Raw genomic sequence first — 19,534 nt, forward strand, 5'->3', positions numbered from 1 at the left:
GCTGATCATTTAAGTGGCAGGCCTGTTTGGAGCTTTGCTGAAATGTATCCTTAGCCTTAATCATGCTGCTGTAATTAAACTAAGGAGTTTCATAAGAACACAGGGGGACAGATGAGGATACTTTTTGGGCTGCTGTTATTTTACTCTCAACATTTGATCATTTTTACTAGTTGCTGTATCCCTTCCCCTTGCCCTGTTTCTGCAACCACAGCTGCATTGTTGCTGTATTACTTCACCTTGCCTTTTCCCTGCAAACGCAGTTGTGTGGCTGATTGACTGTTTTGTGTACCTGTGTGTGTCTTGGCCTTGGAATTATTTCCTCCAAGATATGCCCGACCTCTTTCTGGGAAAGAAAGAAAACTTGGGAAGATCTTGAACGTGGTCATCCCTGCCTGATGCCGCCTGCATTAGAAGAGTCCCTGTTCTCTTGTCCTGTCTCTTCTGGTCTGGCTGGGCTCCTGCTGTGATGCTGGGAGGCAGGAAGCACAGATCTGGCAGCATTTCTGCCTGCTGCCCCACAGCAGGCTCCTTTCTGAGACAGCATTGGTAGGGGCCCATTGATGAGTGAAGAATGGGGAATAAAAGCTGTGTGGGAAGGGGGGAAATGGGACTGTGGGAGGGAGGAGTTCAGGGAGAAAGATGTGAAGAAAAGACCAAATGAGAGGACGTGTATGAGTAAGGGACTAACAAGAGGGAGGATTGAGAACACAGAATTCTTGTTTGGGAGACAGTTATTTGAGAAGAGGCGGCTGCCTGAATCCAGAAGGTGTGGTTCAATTCAGGTGGTGGACATTTTTGGACAGCCAGTGTAATGAGTCTTCTGTGTGGGTATGGTGTAATATGTGACATGCCTGAACAGATTTTTTTAGTGACAGAACCCAGATGCCTTTATGTGTTTCCTGGATTTTGGTGAATGTGCATAAATCACTGCTAGTAGAAATGGAGAACACGAAAGAGGGGAAAAGAAGTAACAGCAGCAGTGTGAAACCTGTGAGGAAATGGAAGAGAACTCAATGTAAGGAGCATGTGGAGGAAAAGAAGGTAATAATTCTCCCAAGCATATATCAGTGTAGCAGAAATTAAGAATGTCAAAATAATAACTTGTGGGAATATGTGGGGATCTTTGAAAACTCAGGAATAGAATAAATTGTGGTGTGGTGACAAGATTGGAAACTTGCTTAGAGACAGCACTATCCAACTGGTCAATCTCTCATCCATGACTTTTATGTTACTGATACTAAAAAAAAATCTTCTCTTTTGATCTCATTCTCTTACCTCCGTCTTTGGAACAAATATTTTTTCTGGTTATATCTATTTTGGTACATTTTCCCATCTGTTTACTACCCTTTCCCTTAATTTATTCTGCAGAAATATCCTGTTTATTCCTAGCTTTGGGATTATCAGCTTTGTGCTGTTAACTAATAGAAGAAGTGCTTCAGTTCATTTTGAGAATAATTTATGAAGGTGGAGCTTTGTGGCTTTAATGTGTCTGTGTCTTTTTCCTCATATCCCCCATACTGTGGGTTTGATGAAAAGAAAAAGACAAGTAGAAACAAGTTTGAGGAAAAGTAAGGACAGAAGAATACACCCTCTCACATCTATAGGTAGCCACTTACATTGCCTCCAGCCAGAATTAACCTGCTATGGGTCCAATGTGACCAGACTATCACCTTCCAGATATGGCCAGCCTTTTGTATTTGATCTTTTACCAACTCATGTCTAGCCTGTCCCCAGTTTGTTGTGGAAAAAGATGGGTAGTGAAGAATTTGGCCTATGCCAGTAGAAGATGTACAAGTCGGTAGCAGTGTATCTGTGATATACAGGTAGTGAGAAATACATCTTAGTTGTTTCATTTCTGACTGTGCTATCTTAGTCGGTATGGAGTTTAGTATAAAGGGAAGCAAGGGCAAAGCAGCACTCTCTGCTGAAATCAAAGTTCCTCAGCCTCTCCTGGGTAAAGATAGAATATAATACTACTTTCTTCTCACCCTGGTTGGTTGAGAGGTCTGCAAACCAGTTCATCTGCACTAGCCATTACCTGAATCAGCGGCACAAATCTGAGATTAGCACTTCAGCTGTAAAGCTTGAAATCAAACTCCCGTAATTTGTTCTTGGTCCATTGAAGAGATCAAGTCTAGGAGTAAAGCTTTGGTTGAACTTTATACATCTGCTTGTTCAGTTTATCTGCAGATATGGTCTTTCTTTGCATCCTTTCCAGGACAGAAGAAAAAGCTGGTGCAAGAATCTGTATGACCTTTTCTAGGATGTCCTTTCTTAGCTTGATGATTGGGTGACTGTGGCTGAGAATCCATGCTGTAACAGGTTGTTTGTTTGCTTTTCAAGACAGTCCTGACTATCAGATCAAGTTAATACATAACGAACAAGCGACAGCTTTCCTGATACGACATGTCAATTTATTGGCACTGGTGCTCTGTAACTGATCTTGGGGTTTTGGTGCCGAACTGAAGAAATCAGAAGCAATTAGATATTGAAATGTTGAAAAGGTTTTAATCTTGTTATCTAAGTGGAAAAAACTGTTTGTTTTAGAAAGAATCCACATAACAATCTCCATTGCATGTGGGAGGAGGAGACCATATGCAGGACAGAATATTGGCGGCATGCTTGTGTCAAAAGTACAGGGAGTGTGGGAGATTCCCTATTGCTGCAGAGATTCAGCCTGTATTTCCCATAGCCTACAAAGGTGCAGAGATTTTGGGCCTTTTGGGCTGGTGGGAAGCATTGTCAAATCCTCTGTAAGATTTTACTGGTAGAAAGAAGAGCATGCATACAACTGTGTGGGAGTGCCAACTTCATATCTGCTGCCTTTGATTCAGACCCTGACATTAGCTTCACCACTGATCTATTGAGTCTCCAGACACAGGCATCCTGATAAGTGGAATGGTCTCACACTGTATTATATTCTTATACAGAAAAATTAGAGTAGGTCTCTTGCCTCTGTAATCCCTTCAGTGAAATGTATATTTTTGCACAGTAGCGTGATACCAGCAGTGGAACTGACACTGTTATCCATGTTTCAAAAAAATGAGTAGCCTGATGGTTCTCTTGTGAGAGATAGAAGGCATGATTTTTTGAGTCAGCTGAGGCAGAAGAATTGTTGCTACTACACTGAATGTAATTAAACTTAAGTAATGCATCTCCATGTATATGCAAGCTTTTTTCTGTTCAGAACAATGTGATGTATTCATCAGTCTTGGTAACAACTGTTTGTGTCCCTTTAAAAAAAAAGTTGAGGGGTAGCAGAATACTGCTGCTTTCCGAACTGTTTCCCTGTACTTAATGCGGTAATCTAAGGGTTGGTTGTGGGTTTTGTGTTGGTTTTGTTTGTTGGTTTTTTTTTTTTTTTAGAAAAAGAAAGAATTATGACAAAAAAATTATGAAATCCTTTGGGGTGGGAAGGAATCATGGCAGTCTGGACTTACCTTAAAAATTCCTCCTCTGCGTGAGGTCTGTTTTGAAATGTGTTCTAGCTGCAGGGAGCAAAACTATTAGCCTATTTAGAAGCAGAGTCTGTACAGCTATATTAGCAGCATCCCTCCTGCACAGCTTGCTTACTTGTCTTCCTTCTCTTAATGAACTGCAGTTTATATGTGCACAGCTGATTTTTGCCTGGCTGGGTTTCAGCTGGTCTAGACTGGAAGACAGTGAGTGGGTATAAAGTTGTGGTACAAGCACAGGTAGTCTCTGAACTCTGCCTTTGGGGAACATTTGTCTCTCTCCCAAAGGAGAGGGTTGACATCTCTGTTTCAGGATAACTGGAGAACATATTTCATGTCTGTGGTGAGCAAGTGAAATCTGTGTCCAGAATCCTGTTGTTAGCCAGTAAAACTGTTTCTCCTTGCAGTTGAACAAAATTATTTTAAAATGCCCGTTTCATAGCTGTTGTGGAAGTCTGTCAATAGATGCTTGTTAAATCATCCTTTTGGGAACATTGCGTTTGCAACGGAATTTTGCAGCTGCTGAGGTTTTTTTAGTGGTTTTGTCAAAAGTAATAACAAGTGAATTCTTTACATTCAGAAATCAGGTTGCTTTTTCAAATTATTGTCTGCAATGTTGCAGTAATAACCAGTAACTCATGGAGACGGTAACTTTCCATTCAAATCACTCAAAGCTCTGTACAGTATGGATGTATTCCTGAAGATAAATTTCTGTCTTTTTCACAATGTGGATGGAGTTTTTCATTCTTGTGCTAATACTGTGGACTGTTTCAGGTGACTGCCAAATAATTATTCTTAGTGGTTTCTCTTGCACCTCTCTGCAGACTTGAAAATCTGATTTGGTGTAGCTGAAGCAACAATACTCCTTTTGTCTAGCTGTAGAGTTTCTGTTTTTTCTTTTTTTTTCCTGTTCGTATAGTTTTTATTTATTCAGGGGAATACAGTGGTGTAACTGTACCAGTGCAGACTGCTGTGTTTGTGCACGTGTGCTCTCAGCAAGAGATTCCTCCTCTATGGATTTTCATTAATATATAATTAGAGTAGTATAATTATACCTCTATATTTCCATAGGTAGATAGGAAATCCTTTTGAATCATGTTTGCAGTATGGAGATTATGCGTTCTTAATTTTGCATATTGGTGTGTCTATTGAAAAAAAGACTTAGGATCTGGCTTAAATACTTGAGAAATTGCAATAAGATTTTAATGACTGTTAAGCTAGCTTAAGCTTCCAGTTAGAGCCTAAAAAGTTTAAATCATGTTGGCCTAAATGTAACATCCAACTTCAATAAAAAGATGGAGATGCTCAGGTGTATGTTTGGGCATCCCTGGATGGAGCCACAGGAGCTCGCTTTGCATTAGCAATGTGTTCAGATTTCTGTGTGGAGAGTTGTTTAGTAGTTGGCAGCATATGAAATTCAAGTTAAGTAGAGCAAGGAAATGCCATGCAATTGTTAGTGTGAAATCTGACAAATAGAACAATTTTCTACCCTTGAGTGATTTAAAACCATTTGCAATCTTAATCCAAAGGCACTGCTTAAAGCAATGCTCTGCTCTAGAGATGAACAACAGTACAATAATGAGACAGAAATGCATAGTTTCACTTCTCATATGTTATTAGTCTACTGACAGTATTCTTTGTTTCCCCTACGTTTTACATGGTGCAGCAATCCAGAGGCTTTGGTTCTGCCACTGATTCTGTAAATCATTTAATTTCTCTGAGCTTCATTTTTCCCCATGTATAAAAAATGGAAACAGTATTTTCCTTGAATTTGTGAAGACCTTAACTGCTTTGAAGGGAGATTTATAACTGCAAGGCATTGCTAGTTATTGTTGTTTACTTTTATTAATATGTGGTGAATTAGTAAGTGTAATATTTAGAGAAGTAAATACATTGGAGAGTGATAAGAGGAGAAAGGAATACCTTTCACCCCACTTTCTTCTGTGATTCTCATCAAAACCAGCATTTCAGATGCACTGGTCTGGGAAGCTACCAAGTTACTTGAGCAGGTATGATGAAAACCAAGATCTGAGCCTTTTTTTCTTTTTTAATAGGAGATGTTTAACAAAAAGATACAGATAAGGAATAAAATACAATAAAAAAGATAACATTTTCTGGCTTTTGAGGCAGGTTGCACATCCATTCGTGCAATTCTGAATAATCTTTCTAAGCAACTGCTGTCTATCACTCTCTAATAGAGAAGACCTCTTCATGCTAACAGAAAGTCAGGAGGGGCGATTTCCACTAGAATTATACTTGACAGTGTAAAGATCACTCTAAATTATTTTGCTTTATGTCCTGTCCTTGCTTCATTGATCATGTAACTGCAACTTCCAGAGGGATTTAAGCCTCACTTTAAATATAATCAGGATGCAAATGTGCCCCAATATGGCAACTTGAAATACCAAGCAGGTTTGTAGCTGACATCATATGGAGAAAGGCATGGGACTAAATATGAGATAACATTGAGACACTGACTGATACACCCATCTGGCTAATGGGGAAGTGCTGTTACAAATATCAGAGCACTTGCTGGGTTTCAGAGATAAGCAGTTGCAAACAGTCTAATAAAGGGGTGAGGGAAGGAACATTGTTGAGGATAGGCAAGGATTAAAGGTTTATTCTTTGATACTAACATGCAACATGGAGTTGCATACTTCACCTGTTAGTATAATATATCCATGTAAATTGCATTAGGCTGAATGATGTTTTTTGTCTTCTTGACTTTATCTAGTGCTTTTTCAGGGCGCGTATGTCTAAACTACCACGTGTTTTTCAGTACTCTGCCTGCTACAAAGAAACAGGTAATGCGTCATTTATGCATGTCATTGGGAGCTAAGACTGTATTCTGAAAGCTTGTGATGTGAACCAGGCAGGCAATATTTATTAACTCTATTAATAGTTTCCTTATCTGAAGTACAAACCCACACAAATGTTGTAGGTATTTGGCCTACAGGGCTTTCTAACTCCATTCCCCTGAATCTGAGTCTAAAGAAGCAGATTTTAGTGCATCTTTGGGTTATCTTTTCAAATAAGGGATATTGAAGTCCATAAATAGCAGTGATGATATTTACCACTATAAAACTCTTAGATTTCTAGATGATGTACTGAATTCCGTTACTAATTTGGAAGGTCCTGACTATTGAGACAGTTCCTACACCTGCCACTTATAAATTCCTGCAGTGTGGCTTTGATGCAGGGGTGGGGAGCAGAGCTGTGTCAGGCCTCTCTACTCAAACAGCTCCTGATCAGACTAAAGCTGTTAAGATGCAGTCATATGGGTAGCATGCAAGCAGCTTATCTTTGGCCACAGCTTGGCTGGATAGATTTCCCTGCCTTCTGAGTTGTCTTCATAGGAAATTCCTGATGTACTTCCTTGTCAGGGACACCTCGTCCCTTGGGATGCAGGAGCAGGCACAGAGTTCTCTTTGGACTTGGTTCCTGTTTAGATCAGCAAGGGGAGAGTGTGGTGTCCTCTCAGCCACAGAGAGCTGAGCCTGCTGGATAGCCAAGTAAAGCCCAAAACAGGAACCTTATTTCACCATTTTTTATTTCTCTGCCACTCATTATTGTGCTATCACATTATCCGTGGCCCTTTTCTCATGTTCATAAGGATCTTCCTTCTCCCTGCTGTTGGAAGTGAGGAGCTAATAATGCCAGGATAATTTGATACATGTAACTTATGTATAAAGGCTTGCAAAGAAATTTGGCAAGGAAAAGGTTTTGATTTTTTTCAAAAAAGGGATTGGTTAGATCTAGTTTCTATTGGCAGGTGTCAGTATAAAAAAGCTCCAGACACCCAAGAGTTAATCCACTGTTTTAAGAAAAAAAAAATCAAGTAGAGAATTAGTGCCAGCATCATTTAGCTCTGTTATTAATTCATATACAAGGGCTCTAATGCATAAGATTTGTGTGTGTATATGTGAGTTTGTATGAATGTCAATTAGCATGAGCTGTGATGGAATTGAAGACAAATGGATTTGGAGTTGTGTCAATTTTGATGCAAGTTCCTACAAAATAGAACTTTCTCATTTTACTAAGTAGCTGTTGTAATGAAGCAGTCTCGGTAATGTAATACATGGTTTGTGTTATCTCTGAACAAATTTAGAATTTAGGAGAAGTCTCCCGAACAAAACTCCCGGGTTTGTGCTGTCTTTCTAATGGAGTAGTGAAAAGGGAAATCATATGCCTCCTCCCTGTTTTAAAAATAAGCTTGGTGTATTTACCACTGATGTGGTGTCTGCAGAAATTGGGGGCTGAAGCTGACAACCCAGGAAGTCCCCTCCAGTTCTCTTTCCTGGATTCTGTTTTGACAAAAGTGACAATAAATTAATAACATTTACTGGCATTACTGTTTAATTGTAGGACAAACAAGATATACTTTGATCTAGAAAGTAAGAGGAAATGTTTCTACTAAGAAGTGTGTTTTCTTTAAAATAAATACAATGAAATATTGAACTATGTCTATAATCTGATTTGCCTAAAACCAAAATAAATTCCAAAGCAAAGTGTAGTGTTGGAACAAAATTTTGCTTTTTGTCTTAAATCTGGAAATTGTTTCAGAATCAGTTATTGGAAATGTTGGAAATACTTTTCTTCTGACTTAAAGAAAATATATTACTTTGAAAACTCTGATATGTGCACCTAATCCTCCTCTTACTGTAAATGAGGATCAGATTGCTTGTGGTAGTTACAAAATGCTAGTGTTCAGCATCATTGGTAGGGAGGCTAAAATAGACTTAAAATGCTTCCTTGATAGTTTGTATGTTTTCTGACTTCCATGTGTTGTTCAAAACGTACCTTAAGTTTTACTTTCTGCTTCCTTAAATCCTCCAGTACTGCAGTTTCAATATGCATTTCTTCATTTCCCTCTCTGAACTGTTTACGTAGTACTGATGCTATTGGTTACGGAGCAGCTGTACGCCCCCCAGGCTCCTGAGCAAGTAAATGTTAATGAATCTGTAACACATTTTGGATCCCCAGTAAATTGAAGTAGTTTGTTTTATGAAGAACTATTATTTTATTGGAGATCTTTTTACACCCAAAGAGAAAGTCATTGGGGCATGAATGAGAACAGCTTTGTAAACTTGTAATATTGCACAGCTCCAGCATTTTAAAATCAGCACACCTTAGTATCTAGCTCGTTGAAATACTGAATTTACTATAGTTACAATTGTAACCTTAATGAGTAACTTCGTGCTCTTTCAGTGGGTCATAAATTGAATGTGTGAACTTGAACGTGAAGCAGCTCTGAGGCTTGCCAGAAAACCTCATGAGCTGTGTTAAGTATAGATCTAAAACTGGGTAAAGACTGCTAGCGTTAAGAGCATCAGTGAGTAGCACCATAAATACTCATTAAATACAAAGTAAAAATATAAAAATTCCCTCTTTAAGAAGTGGAAAACAGAGTGTTACACTGATCTGGAGATTTTCTGAAGGGTTTGAAAGTTAACCCCAAGACCTAGAGCAGATACTGTATTTCAGCTTTCTGTCAACATATACATGATGCGTACAGCATGATTCTGTGTAGCATTGACCTCTGTGTTTAGCCTATTTAATTTCTCCCAAATTGACTCAAGAAGTGACATTGTACTTTGTCCCCTCTTCTGAAGGCAGAAAGTGACTTGTGAAGGGATTCTGGGAACTACTCTTTTTCTGCATGTCTACCCAGTTCCAGGTGTTTTAAGAATCAACTGATAACCCCTCTGTTACAAAGAAATGCAGGTATAGTCTAAAGGTGCATATTCTTAACTGAGAGCCTGCATCCTTTCCATGAAGTTAATTTTCTATTTAAGTAATAATTATAGAAAGTTTATAAACATTCTGGGTGTTTTCCCATCACTGTACCTTCATGTTTTTATTTGATGCCCTTTTTTGAGGGGGTGCAGGTAGATGATTGAGTGCAACAGCAGGCTGGGTTTTTTGCAGTAGAAGTTAGGTTCTGTCTTTTCTGCCTTCAGAGGCTGTGCAAGTTGTGCTCTGCAACTCAGTGGCAATCAAGATGTTGTAGGAAGACATTGATTTATTATAAAACTATATGAAATGAGAGCTGAACACAGTTTCTGCTGAGCAGACAGCTCTTGGTTTCAGGGGCTTAAAAGCCCCAGCCCATCAGATGTTTAGGAACATTTAGTAAAAACAAGTAATGAACAATACACTCAAGCACTGGCAAGTTAAGAAAAAAATATATATATATTCATGCATTCCATCCTTCTCCTGTGCTGATGAGCCAAAGTAGGCCAAATTGCTCTTATGTAGTTTAGTATCGTATAACAGGATTTGTTAGTATTACAGGCAGATTTTTTCCCCAGTAATTTGATCTAATTTTCTTCTTCTAGGCTAATGTCAGCACTTTATGGTGTTCTTAAAACGAGATTGTCGGGTTGATTCAGACCTGGTTTCAGTCATCTGTGATGCTGTGAGTGCTGAATTTATCAAAAAGTGGTCCTGGTGAGGGGGAGGGAAGACAGTACTTAAAAAGCAGTTTAAATCTCACCGCTACATTACTTGATGTGTCATGTACGGTCTCTGGGCCATATCAAAGACTGTAACAGTAATAAAATTATTTTACATTTAGCACTTCTTGGTAATTATAGGGTATTACAAGAATATTGAAAGTATTATGACCAACAGCCACTTAAGCTGAAATGAATGCTCTCATTGGAGATCGCAGCGGAGTTGTCAACTCAGAGGAACCCTTACAGAGGGGGAAGGGTTTTCCTTCCTGTGTTTATGTTCTTTGGTAGCATGAACCAGATCAGTTCAGCCAGAAGGGAAAGAGGGAAGAGAAGCAACCATCTTGAAAAAATGTTCACCAACCACATAGCTGAATTTCTTGTTCAGATTCATTTCATATCATCTTAAAAATTGGGTAACAAAATTGTTCTCTCAGTCTGTCACTTTGTCGATGTCATCATTCTCTGCATCTCTCTATGGGCTCCCCTTACTCCACCATGTCAAGGCAATGACTTATCATTTAAAAGGACCTTATTTTATGTCCTTTTGCATTCTTACCTGGCTGTCTCATCCATTTTGTCAGCTGCTGCTTCTGCTCAACAAAGTCCAACAAAGTAACTCACCCAGCTTGCATTGACATGGTTCAAACATGATAAATGTTCAGCACTATTTTCCAGACACAGTAAATATGTACATACAGCAGTTGATGGTCAGTCATGAAGTTTAGGAGCATGGTATGCTCCTAAACCTGTCCTCCTTCTGCCCATGTGCTGACTTGCAGACAGCCTATGAACTGCAGGTATGGGTGCTGTGAAAACTGTGTATGAGAGTGGAGGGGCAGAAAAAATGTTTAAATGAATGGTTAAATAAAGTTTCTTCAAGATGGGATTGTGGTACATTGACAGGGTGGTGGCAAGGAAACATATGTTAAGTGTTACTGTTATGTGGTTAGTGTGGTTGTCATCGAGTTCTGTTTTATCTTAACTTTTCTGAGATGCCAATAAGGAATAATATCCAACTTCTTTGCTGTCACTGAATTCACACCCACACCAACTCCACTGCCACCCTGAAACATCACATTCTCAATTAAAATATATTTCTGTAAGAGCTCAGGGATTAAAAAAAAATAGTATCTTCCTTAAAAATGATAAATCATAATTCATTCCTACAGTTAATAGGTGACATTTTCAGTTTGGGTGCATAAGTATAGGAAGAAAACAAAATTCAAATTCGATCTTATGTGAATATTTCATTATTCAAAGCTGTTCTTATCTGGAGAGATGAGCACAGAGAGTGCGGGTAATAAAAACAAATTTTATAAATATAATTGCAGTTGTAGCAGTACTGAAACATACGTTGTCATCACAATTTCATCTGTTCAATATGTGTTTAAACTGGGGCAAACTCCTTGCTGACTTACACTTGGAGTTTTGAGATTTGCAGATGGCGTGAATCACCAGAGAATGCAACCACTATTTTTATAAACCTTTAGTTTTATTAGGTGGGTAACACCCACAAGTACATTTCTATCAACAGAAAAAAGCATGGCTAGGGCAGTGGCAGAACAAACTTCCTGCACTGTTTTGCAATGTGGAATCACAGGGAAAATTCCCCAAATCAGAAGATAGTTAGGTATCCATTTTCCATTCAATCTCTGGGCATTTTCTGCGGTAATGATAAAAAGTATTTCTAAATATGATGCTTTTATTTTCCTGATACAGCTTTGCAAATAAACAGATAACTTTTTTTTTTTTTTTGAAGTTCCTAAATAAATATCAAATGGCCTTTATTCTCTTTATGTGAAGCTGTATACAACATTAGTATTTACTAATAGAAGTAAATTTCTCCTATGTGTGAGATCGGTCCCTGGCACATGTTTCCAAAATACTATCCACTCAGCTACCTCTCTAGCTTTGTGACTAGAGGCTAGTAATTTTTCTTTGGAACAGTCTGTTTATTGTGAGGCCTTTGGAGAGATGGGCTCGCTGATGTCCACATGCACAACATGTGTTTTGTAGTCTTAATTGCCACCCTGGATCAAATTAGATTGGATAACTAAAAGTTATTGTATGGTTTATAAAATACACTCATTTGTAAAGGCAGAATTATGGCAATTCATACGGTGAAGTGCCCTGACCAGGATCTACTACATTGTTTGCCTCCAAATGATCTACTCCGTCAAGATGCTGGTAAGTGTGGCAATTACAGAGGTGAAACAGACCTTGAGCATATGCAGATGCTGTCCCAGAGCATTCAGCAGCTCTGATCTGCTGATGTATGAGTAGCAGGTAGCTGTACTGCATCCAGCTGAAATGTAAATGGGTAGAAGATTGTTTCTCTAGAGTATGGCCAGAACACTGCACCTCCTCTGAAAGCATTGTGAGATACTTAATGGAGGCAAGTAGTTACTTGGTTTTTGTAGGGAAAGATGGCAACTCCAGCCACACAATGCCCTAGGTCATTAAACTGCTACAGTTATAATTGAAAGAGGAAGACATTTCCTAATTAATTATGTAAACCATGCTGCAGCATAACCCAGCCTTATTTTCAGTAATACAAAATAATTTTGTAATGCACAGTTACATAGTGTATTGTGAGCAACTGCCAATCTTCAGAAGCTACAGCTTTGTTTCCATCATTTCTCAATTGCTGTTTTAGGGCACACAATATTATGAGATTAAAAAAAAAAACCAAACATGCCCCCCAAAGGCTTTGGGAGTTTCTTTATATTCCTTCTAATTGTGAGCCTGCTTAATGTTATGCTTGCAAGCTTTTCACTGTGACTGAGAAATAGGAATGTTATTTTTCATAAATTAAAATAGATATCTTCATGTCATCACTGGATTTCTATTCCTGGAGATTTAACAAAATAAACTATTATGGAACTTTTTTGAAATAAAATATTAAGAATTGAGGAGGATTTATTTCTGTCAGCCTCCTTCCAGAGACACACTGAAACTTTTAATGAAGAAACTTTCCTCCAATCCTGTGTGCTTGATACAAGACTTCAGTCTGTTTCTTGCAGGTGTAGTAAGAATGCCTCTTAACATTGTCACAATTTGCATCCCAAAAGGTTTGTCTGTGAGGCTATTGTGTTTACACTCACTGGTTCCATGAAAATGATGTGCTTAATACTGTCAGATTTGTTTCAGTGCACTTAGATATAATGCATAAAACAACATAAAATAAATGATGTACCAGCAAATAAAGAGTAGGTTCTTGACTATGGAGCTGAGAATGCTGGGGAAAAAAAAAAAAAAAAAAAGAGAGAGAAAGCAAAAAATGGGGAAATCTCAATATGTAGTATATTTGAGGCTAATCTCTTTTCCAAACTGTAATTTAGGATTTCTTCAAGACTTAGCTGCATTAGTTAAGGCTAGCTCAACAGAGCTCTGCCTTAATGGTTCTGTCTTTCAGAGCAACCTAGTTCTTCATCTAAACATGCTGCAGGGTTGTCATCTTATCTCTGTGTTCAGTGGACCTTTAGAGGTTTTCCTGGACTTCTTTGGAGGGCCTCCATCTTATGATTCCAGTATTCAGGTTCCCCATGTTGTTGTCTCAGACCAGTCTTTCTGCACAGCATGAGCTGGATCTTGTACTGTCTGTCATTTCATGATGATCTCAAACTCCTGGTTGCTGTTACTGACTACCAAAAGGAAAAGCATAGCACATTCACTTTCCCCCCTCCCCCCCAAGGAAATTTCAGCTCATTTACAACAGAAAAAAAGCTGTTACCACTGTACATTCTTAAAAATAGTTGTCACTCAAAGCTCATAACAGTTTTCCATATTAAAGCTGTGTCTGTAAGTACCAGTGCAGTGAAGCAAAGAGAATTTAAGGGAGATGCACAAGATCCCAAAGTAAATCAGTGGCACAGCTATGAGCAGAGGCAGCTCTCTCACCTGTTACAGGACGATCCTTCCCCCTTTCTGTCAGTGCTGTCAGTGCCGATCTCAATACCCAGTTACAAACAGAAACGTGTGAGTCTCTCTGGCATGGTTGTTACCTGCTTAGCAGTTGGCCCAACTTGAGAATATGAAGATCTGTTCAAGAAGTATTAAATACAGAGGTGTCATGAGTCTTATTCTTCATAACTGTACTCTGACCCAAATAACAGGTTCTGTTATTTGCTCTTTTACCTTAGTCTAAACATCGTTGCAGATCTAATTTCTAACTTGTAGAGGTACTGCATCCGTGGGGAGAAATGCTTCACTTATAATCATGCTTTATAGTTCCCTTTGTGGTTTATCCTGGCACTTTGACTTGTCATAGTTGAATAAATTGAATACTGTAGAGTGCTCTTGTAAAATGCCACACTTTTGATTTTAAATGTGCTTCAGTGTGATGAATGCAGCATTAGAGTGGGATGAGGAGTAGTGCTTAGATTTGTGGATTGTGGCTCTAGGTTTTATTCTCAAGCCTCTCACCAGATTATTATTTTAATCACGGATAGACCATTTTCAGGATTTCCACTCCTGCATTCCATATATGTCAAATAAATGTGTTTTATCTGTACAACAGGTCTGTGTTGATACCCAGTTGGTTATTTTTTGAACAGCTAGGCAGCAGGCATGCTGTAACATGTCATAAAATGGTTGTTGCACTCATATACTAATTACCCAACTGCTACCTTGTACTTCCATCATCTTTTTATTGAGAACAAATACTTTCCTGGATTGTAAGTTGTCTAAAAAGGAATAATTGTTTTAACATCTATTTATGTGGTGCCTGTCATCGTGAGCTTTCATTCCTTGGGTGAAGCAAGCAGAATTACTAGAATACAAACATAAAGTTAAGAACATGCTTTGAGATCTTTGAATGAAATATGCTGAAGGTTATTACAGCTATTTTCTTTCCAGGGAAACATTATCAAACATTATTAGTTTTATGGGCACTTTTATCTGCCGTACTTTAAAAGCAGGCAGTAATTATCAGTGTGTCTCAATTCATCAGTTAATAGAGGAAACTAAAAGGCATGAGCAACAGACATCCCTCCATTAATGAGGTCTGAACTAAGGTTCTAAAACCTGCCGGAATTCAGGAAGGGCATGTTTTGCTCTAGAGTGGTTTACCTTTGAGGAATTTGCTTGGTAATGAATAGTGGCTTAATAATAATTAAGCTGATACTAATTCAGAATTAATATCTGAAGTGGGTTTAACAACTACTAAAAAGGGATGGTTGTGTATGTATTAAACCCGGAATAGTGTATCTGATTCATCTGTGTGTTTTAGAGAGCTAATGATTTTTTCCATCAACCCTGGAGATGTATTTTTGAAATAGTTTTATGTCATTTGGAAGTTTGAGAAAAGAAATCTAGCTGATATGAGGAAAGAAATCTGGAAAGCAACAATGCTGGAAAGGCTATAGATACAATTTTACAGAGTGACAGATTAATGGATTCTAGGTATCATATGTAGGAGTATCCCATGTTTTGTTTTAACTAGTCAGTTCTGAAAGAAGCATGTTATGGAAGCTAGTTTCCTATCTTTTGTCTGGAAAGGGAGGAAGGGAGGTGATGCATCTAACTGGTCCCTAAAGAAAGAATATGTGTTTGAATGTGTATTCATGACAATATTTGAAAAAATTGTTTTTCAGATAATTGCCTTTGATGAACTTCGGACAGACTTCAAAAGCCCAATAGATCAGTGCAACCCAGTCCACGCAGTAAGTACGAGTGGCTCACTAAGCAGCAGCTACTAAAGAAAGGGAGATGCCCAGAGCTGTCCATGAAAGTATGGGTATGGAAGTGAATGTACAGTCTGTTGCAAAGTCAACTGTATTTTGGATAATTGATTTATTGGGCCAGTCTTAGGAAGCCAGATGTTGACTGTTATGCTTGTAGCTTTCCATTCTGCTGAAGGAGGCAGGAAAATATTTTGGAAGTTCAAAACTGAAGGATATACATACTGTGATGATAATGCTTTCTTTTTATATTTTCATTCTGTGGCACAAGTTTTCGTTTTTGAAATCACTTGCTTTCTCTACGTTCAAGTATGGGATGACCACCTTTTCTCATACTGTCTGTATCAATGAGACAAAAGCTTGAAGGGATTTGAAAAGAAGTGCATTCCTAGACCTGTCTGTCCCATGTCAGGGCTCTATTTTCTGTTGTGCTTTAAGAGTAAATAACACATTCTGCTGCATCTGCTGTAGAAAAGGTTAAATATCACCCTGGGACTGTAAACTCAGTTTTACCTAATGAACTAAAATGCAACCCAGATTTAAGCATGTGAATATTCCTCTGTTAATTAAAGTGGTAATCTAGGGTGATTTAGCTGACTACAGATAAACATGCCTCAGATTTGTGCCACCAGAATTGAGAGCAGAACTTGGCTCCCTGTCATCTCACTGGGAATTACGATTATGACGGGTGCTGAATTTGATCTCTACAGAGTATCAAGTTATTGAATTGCCTACAAATGATAACGTAATTCAGTAGCTAGTACTTTGCCATTTGACCTTGTTTCATAACTCAGCAGAGGATTTGTGGTACTGCTTGGACCACTGACAGTTTTAAGCGTAATCTTTACGTGAATCTTTGAATAAGACTTGTTTCCTGTTCACTAACACATAAGCAAAGAATGAGAACAAAAGAAAGAAACTGTATGAAGAAATCCTATAGAGGACTTCAGTGGAAGTAATCTGGTTTTGAATTCACTTTATCTGTTTTTACTTCCCATCTTGAGAACTATGCACAAGCAATGTGTATTTATATGTACCAAATTCCAATAATTTGTTCTTTTCCCAAAACTTGTAAGATGCTCCATGCAGATAATTTCCTCTTACTTTAAAACGGTAATGGAATTAGTCTCCAGGATAAAAATGTTAATAGGTCCCTGTTTCAGTCATATTAGTGGTGGAATCAAAAAGTTAATTGTAGAGTTTCCAATAAAACACAACAAAGTAATCTGTGATCAATTGACATATTTGACTCTCTTCTATGAAACTTTCTGTGGTAACTCAAGCAATAATCTCAGATTGCTTTCTTCTGCACGGTATACACGTTGATGCCTTTTGTATTGACATAAAAGGAAGATTTTTAGCAGGTATTCCTTATTTCTAATATATTTGGTATTTTTTCCTTTTTCCATATGCATAGTTGCTCGTGCTCATCTTCCATTTATTTGGTGGAATAGTTTTCTTTACTGCAGTATAAGAATGTCTGACTTTCACTCATGTATCTTCTACAATGTTTTCATGACATAGAGCCTTTTTGACAAGAGAAGGCTGAATCAAGGGGCATTGCAGGCAAAAACAATGGCAGTACTGAGAATTTAATTCAAATTTCCTGGTTTACACTCTGTTACCTACAGTTCAAAGATAGGCTTCCTACTTCTCCAAGGCCAGCTGTAGGCATCTGTCTTCTAAAGGGAATTGAGAGGATTATCTTTCCCTCCCCTCCACTTTCCTCCTACTAAAGGCAAGAAAGTTTTCTGCAACTTCACAGGCACATTCATACACATCCTTTCTCATGTTTTCAACCATGAGTTTACAATTTCTGAATCCCTTTTAGGTCATGGATACCAGACAGAGGCACAAGATTTGTCTTGTGCCTATCAAGCTGCCACTGTCTCGTTGTCTTTCCAAAAGGATACTTTTTTTTAAAAAATGGCTTAAACTTGGGGACAGGAAAGGAAAAGAGACATTTCTTTGGAAAATAGAAATAAAAGTCAAGCTTGGAGCAAATTTAAGACACTTGAAAAGCAAAAAGCTTAGGGAGAGTTAGCTTCTCACATTGGTATGTTACCTGTTTAAAAGGTCATTCTTCAGAATATTTTTTCCCATGTCTAAATGAAAATATTACCAGATAAGTCTTAACAAGGACAACAAAACCACTGGGCCTTCTGCCGTGTAACCAACAGTAGAATCTTTCTCAGTAACTCCAGTAGTGGGGTTATATAGAATGAAATCTGATTTTTCTAGTGAATTTCTCATTATGAGCCATTTAAAAGAAAACCTGTCTTTGACTTGTCATCTTTCTGTGAATCAAACTTAAAGCATCTTTTTAGTCACAGTGCTTAATTACAGAGACTTTCAGTATTTCTGTATGCATCTCTTGTTTAAAGTGGCATTTCTAGGATGTTTCATATATTCCTAACTAATGGGTTAAATTCTAATATCATATGTTGCTCAGGCACCCTCTTAGTGATCGATAAAGGGCTGCCATACTAACTTTGTAGTTGTTTTTCCCATTCAGAATCATCCTGAAGCCAGAGGTTGTGAATCTGAAAATGCAAGACTGAGTATCTGTGGTATAGATTGGCACCATTGGATAGAGGTCACAAATGCTGACTTAAAAGGCGTTGCAACCTCTAGCTCAAGGCTAACACAGATTTGAATTCCCAGTTTCTATTGTGGCACCCAGTAACAGGTGAAAAAATAACTTATTGGGACTTTGAAATGGGTAAATAATTTGGCTTGCAAGCATTAGGTAAGAAGTGAGTACTCATGTTTCAGATTAATAATGTGTGGCTTCCCTGCAGCCATTAATTATGATCATGATCTTGACCCATTGTAATTGTAATACACTGTCTTTAATTCATAGCACCAGCTAATCTCCTACCTTTTTTTGTTACTTTTTCTTGACAGAGAGAGCGACTGAGAAATATTGAGCGTATTTGCTTCCTCCTGCGAAAGGTGAGCATAAAGTAGCCTAGGATTTGTGAAGTTTATGAGAATTAAAGCCATCCAGTGGTGATGTGTATTCATTTTCTCTTTGAATGATCCTCACACTCCATTCACGAAAGGCTGGTTTCTACTGCAGAAGGTGGAAGTCATCATGACCTTGAAAGGACAGAGTAAGACAAATTATAAAAGGTTAACATAATAGAGGACTTCTGGATAGGAACTGAAGCTTCAGAACATCAGCCATCCTTTTAGAACATGGTTTTCAAAGGTGGTGACTCGTTTTGCAGTTGCAGCTTGAGGTGCTTTTTATAGCCCTATCAGCAGATGATATTGTGGTAGTACAGGTTTTAAAAATACCCTTTTTTTGAACAGTGGCTTACTATTTGATAAGCTAAACATTTTATTAGCTACATATTTAATGTTTAAGTTTTTTAATTGGCTGAATAGAAAAGTTGATACAGTTATTATAACTTGACACAAGAGAGATGCTGAATGCCTGTGTTTCTGAGGGATTTGGAGTAACTTTTAAGTTGTAGTATTGATACATTCGTGGGTTTTACTCATCTGTAGCTTGGAAGAGGGTTTTCATAAACACTCATTGTTCTCCTGACTCTGTCCCATTAAAGTCAAAATAATCATAATTCCAAACCATTTCATTATATATATGTAGGTCTCTATAAATTGCCTTCCACAGCATAGTAATGGAGCCATCCAAATGATTCTTCATTTTTGCATAAAAAGGTCACTACTGAAGTGGACTGCTGACTGCATCCTAAGAACTAAATTGAGATACGGTTTTAAAAAACTGGTGGCCTCATCCTTACAGGTTTTGAGAAAGCCAGTGCTAGGGGATTATTGGTTTGGGGTGATGCAAAGACGTAGCTGTGACTCCATGCAGAATCTATGAAGTGACCTGCTCTGGTCAGAACCTGAGTCATATCTGTTTGGCACCGTTATGAGCATGTGACTCTTTGGAGCCACATTTAAGAACTTA

The 19,534-nt window shown here is 38.2% G+C and overlaps 1 protein-coding gene across 1 annotated transcript in view; it reads left to right on the plus strand.

Annotated features, from left to right (window-relative positions):
- The window catches only part of CNIH3 (cornichon family AMPA receptor auxiliary protein 3), a 51,851-nt gene that overhangs the window by 10,696 nt on the left and 21,621 nt on the right, over positions 1-19,534 (plus strand). Inside the window, exons 2-3 of the mRNA XM_074926381.1 lie at positions 15,508-15,576; positions 18,502-18,549. Of these exons, the coding sequence (XP_074782482.1) occupies positions 15,508-15,576; positions 18,502-18,549 (117 nt within the window). The remainder of the gene's footprint in view (positions 1-15,507; positions 15,577-18,501; positions 18,550-19,534) is intronic.

Source organism: Athene noctua, chromosome 1 (genome assembly GCF_965140245.1).
Source record: "Athene noctua chromosome 1, bAthNoc1.hap1.1, whole genome shotgun sequence".
Classification (NCBI taxonomy): Eukaryota; Metazoa; Chordata; class Aves; order Strigiformes; family Strigidae; genus Athene; species Athene noctua.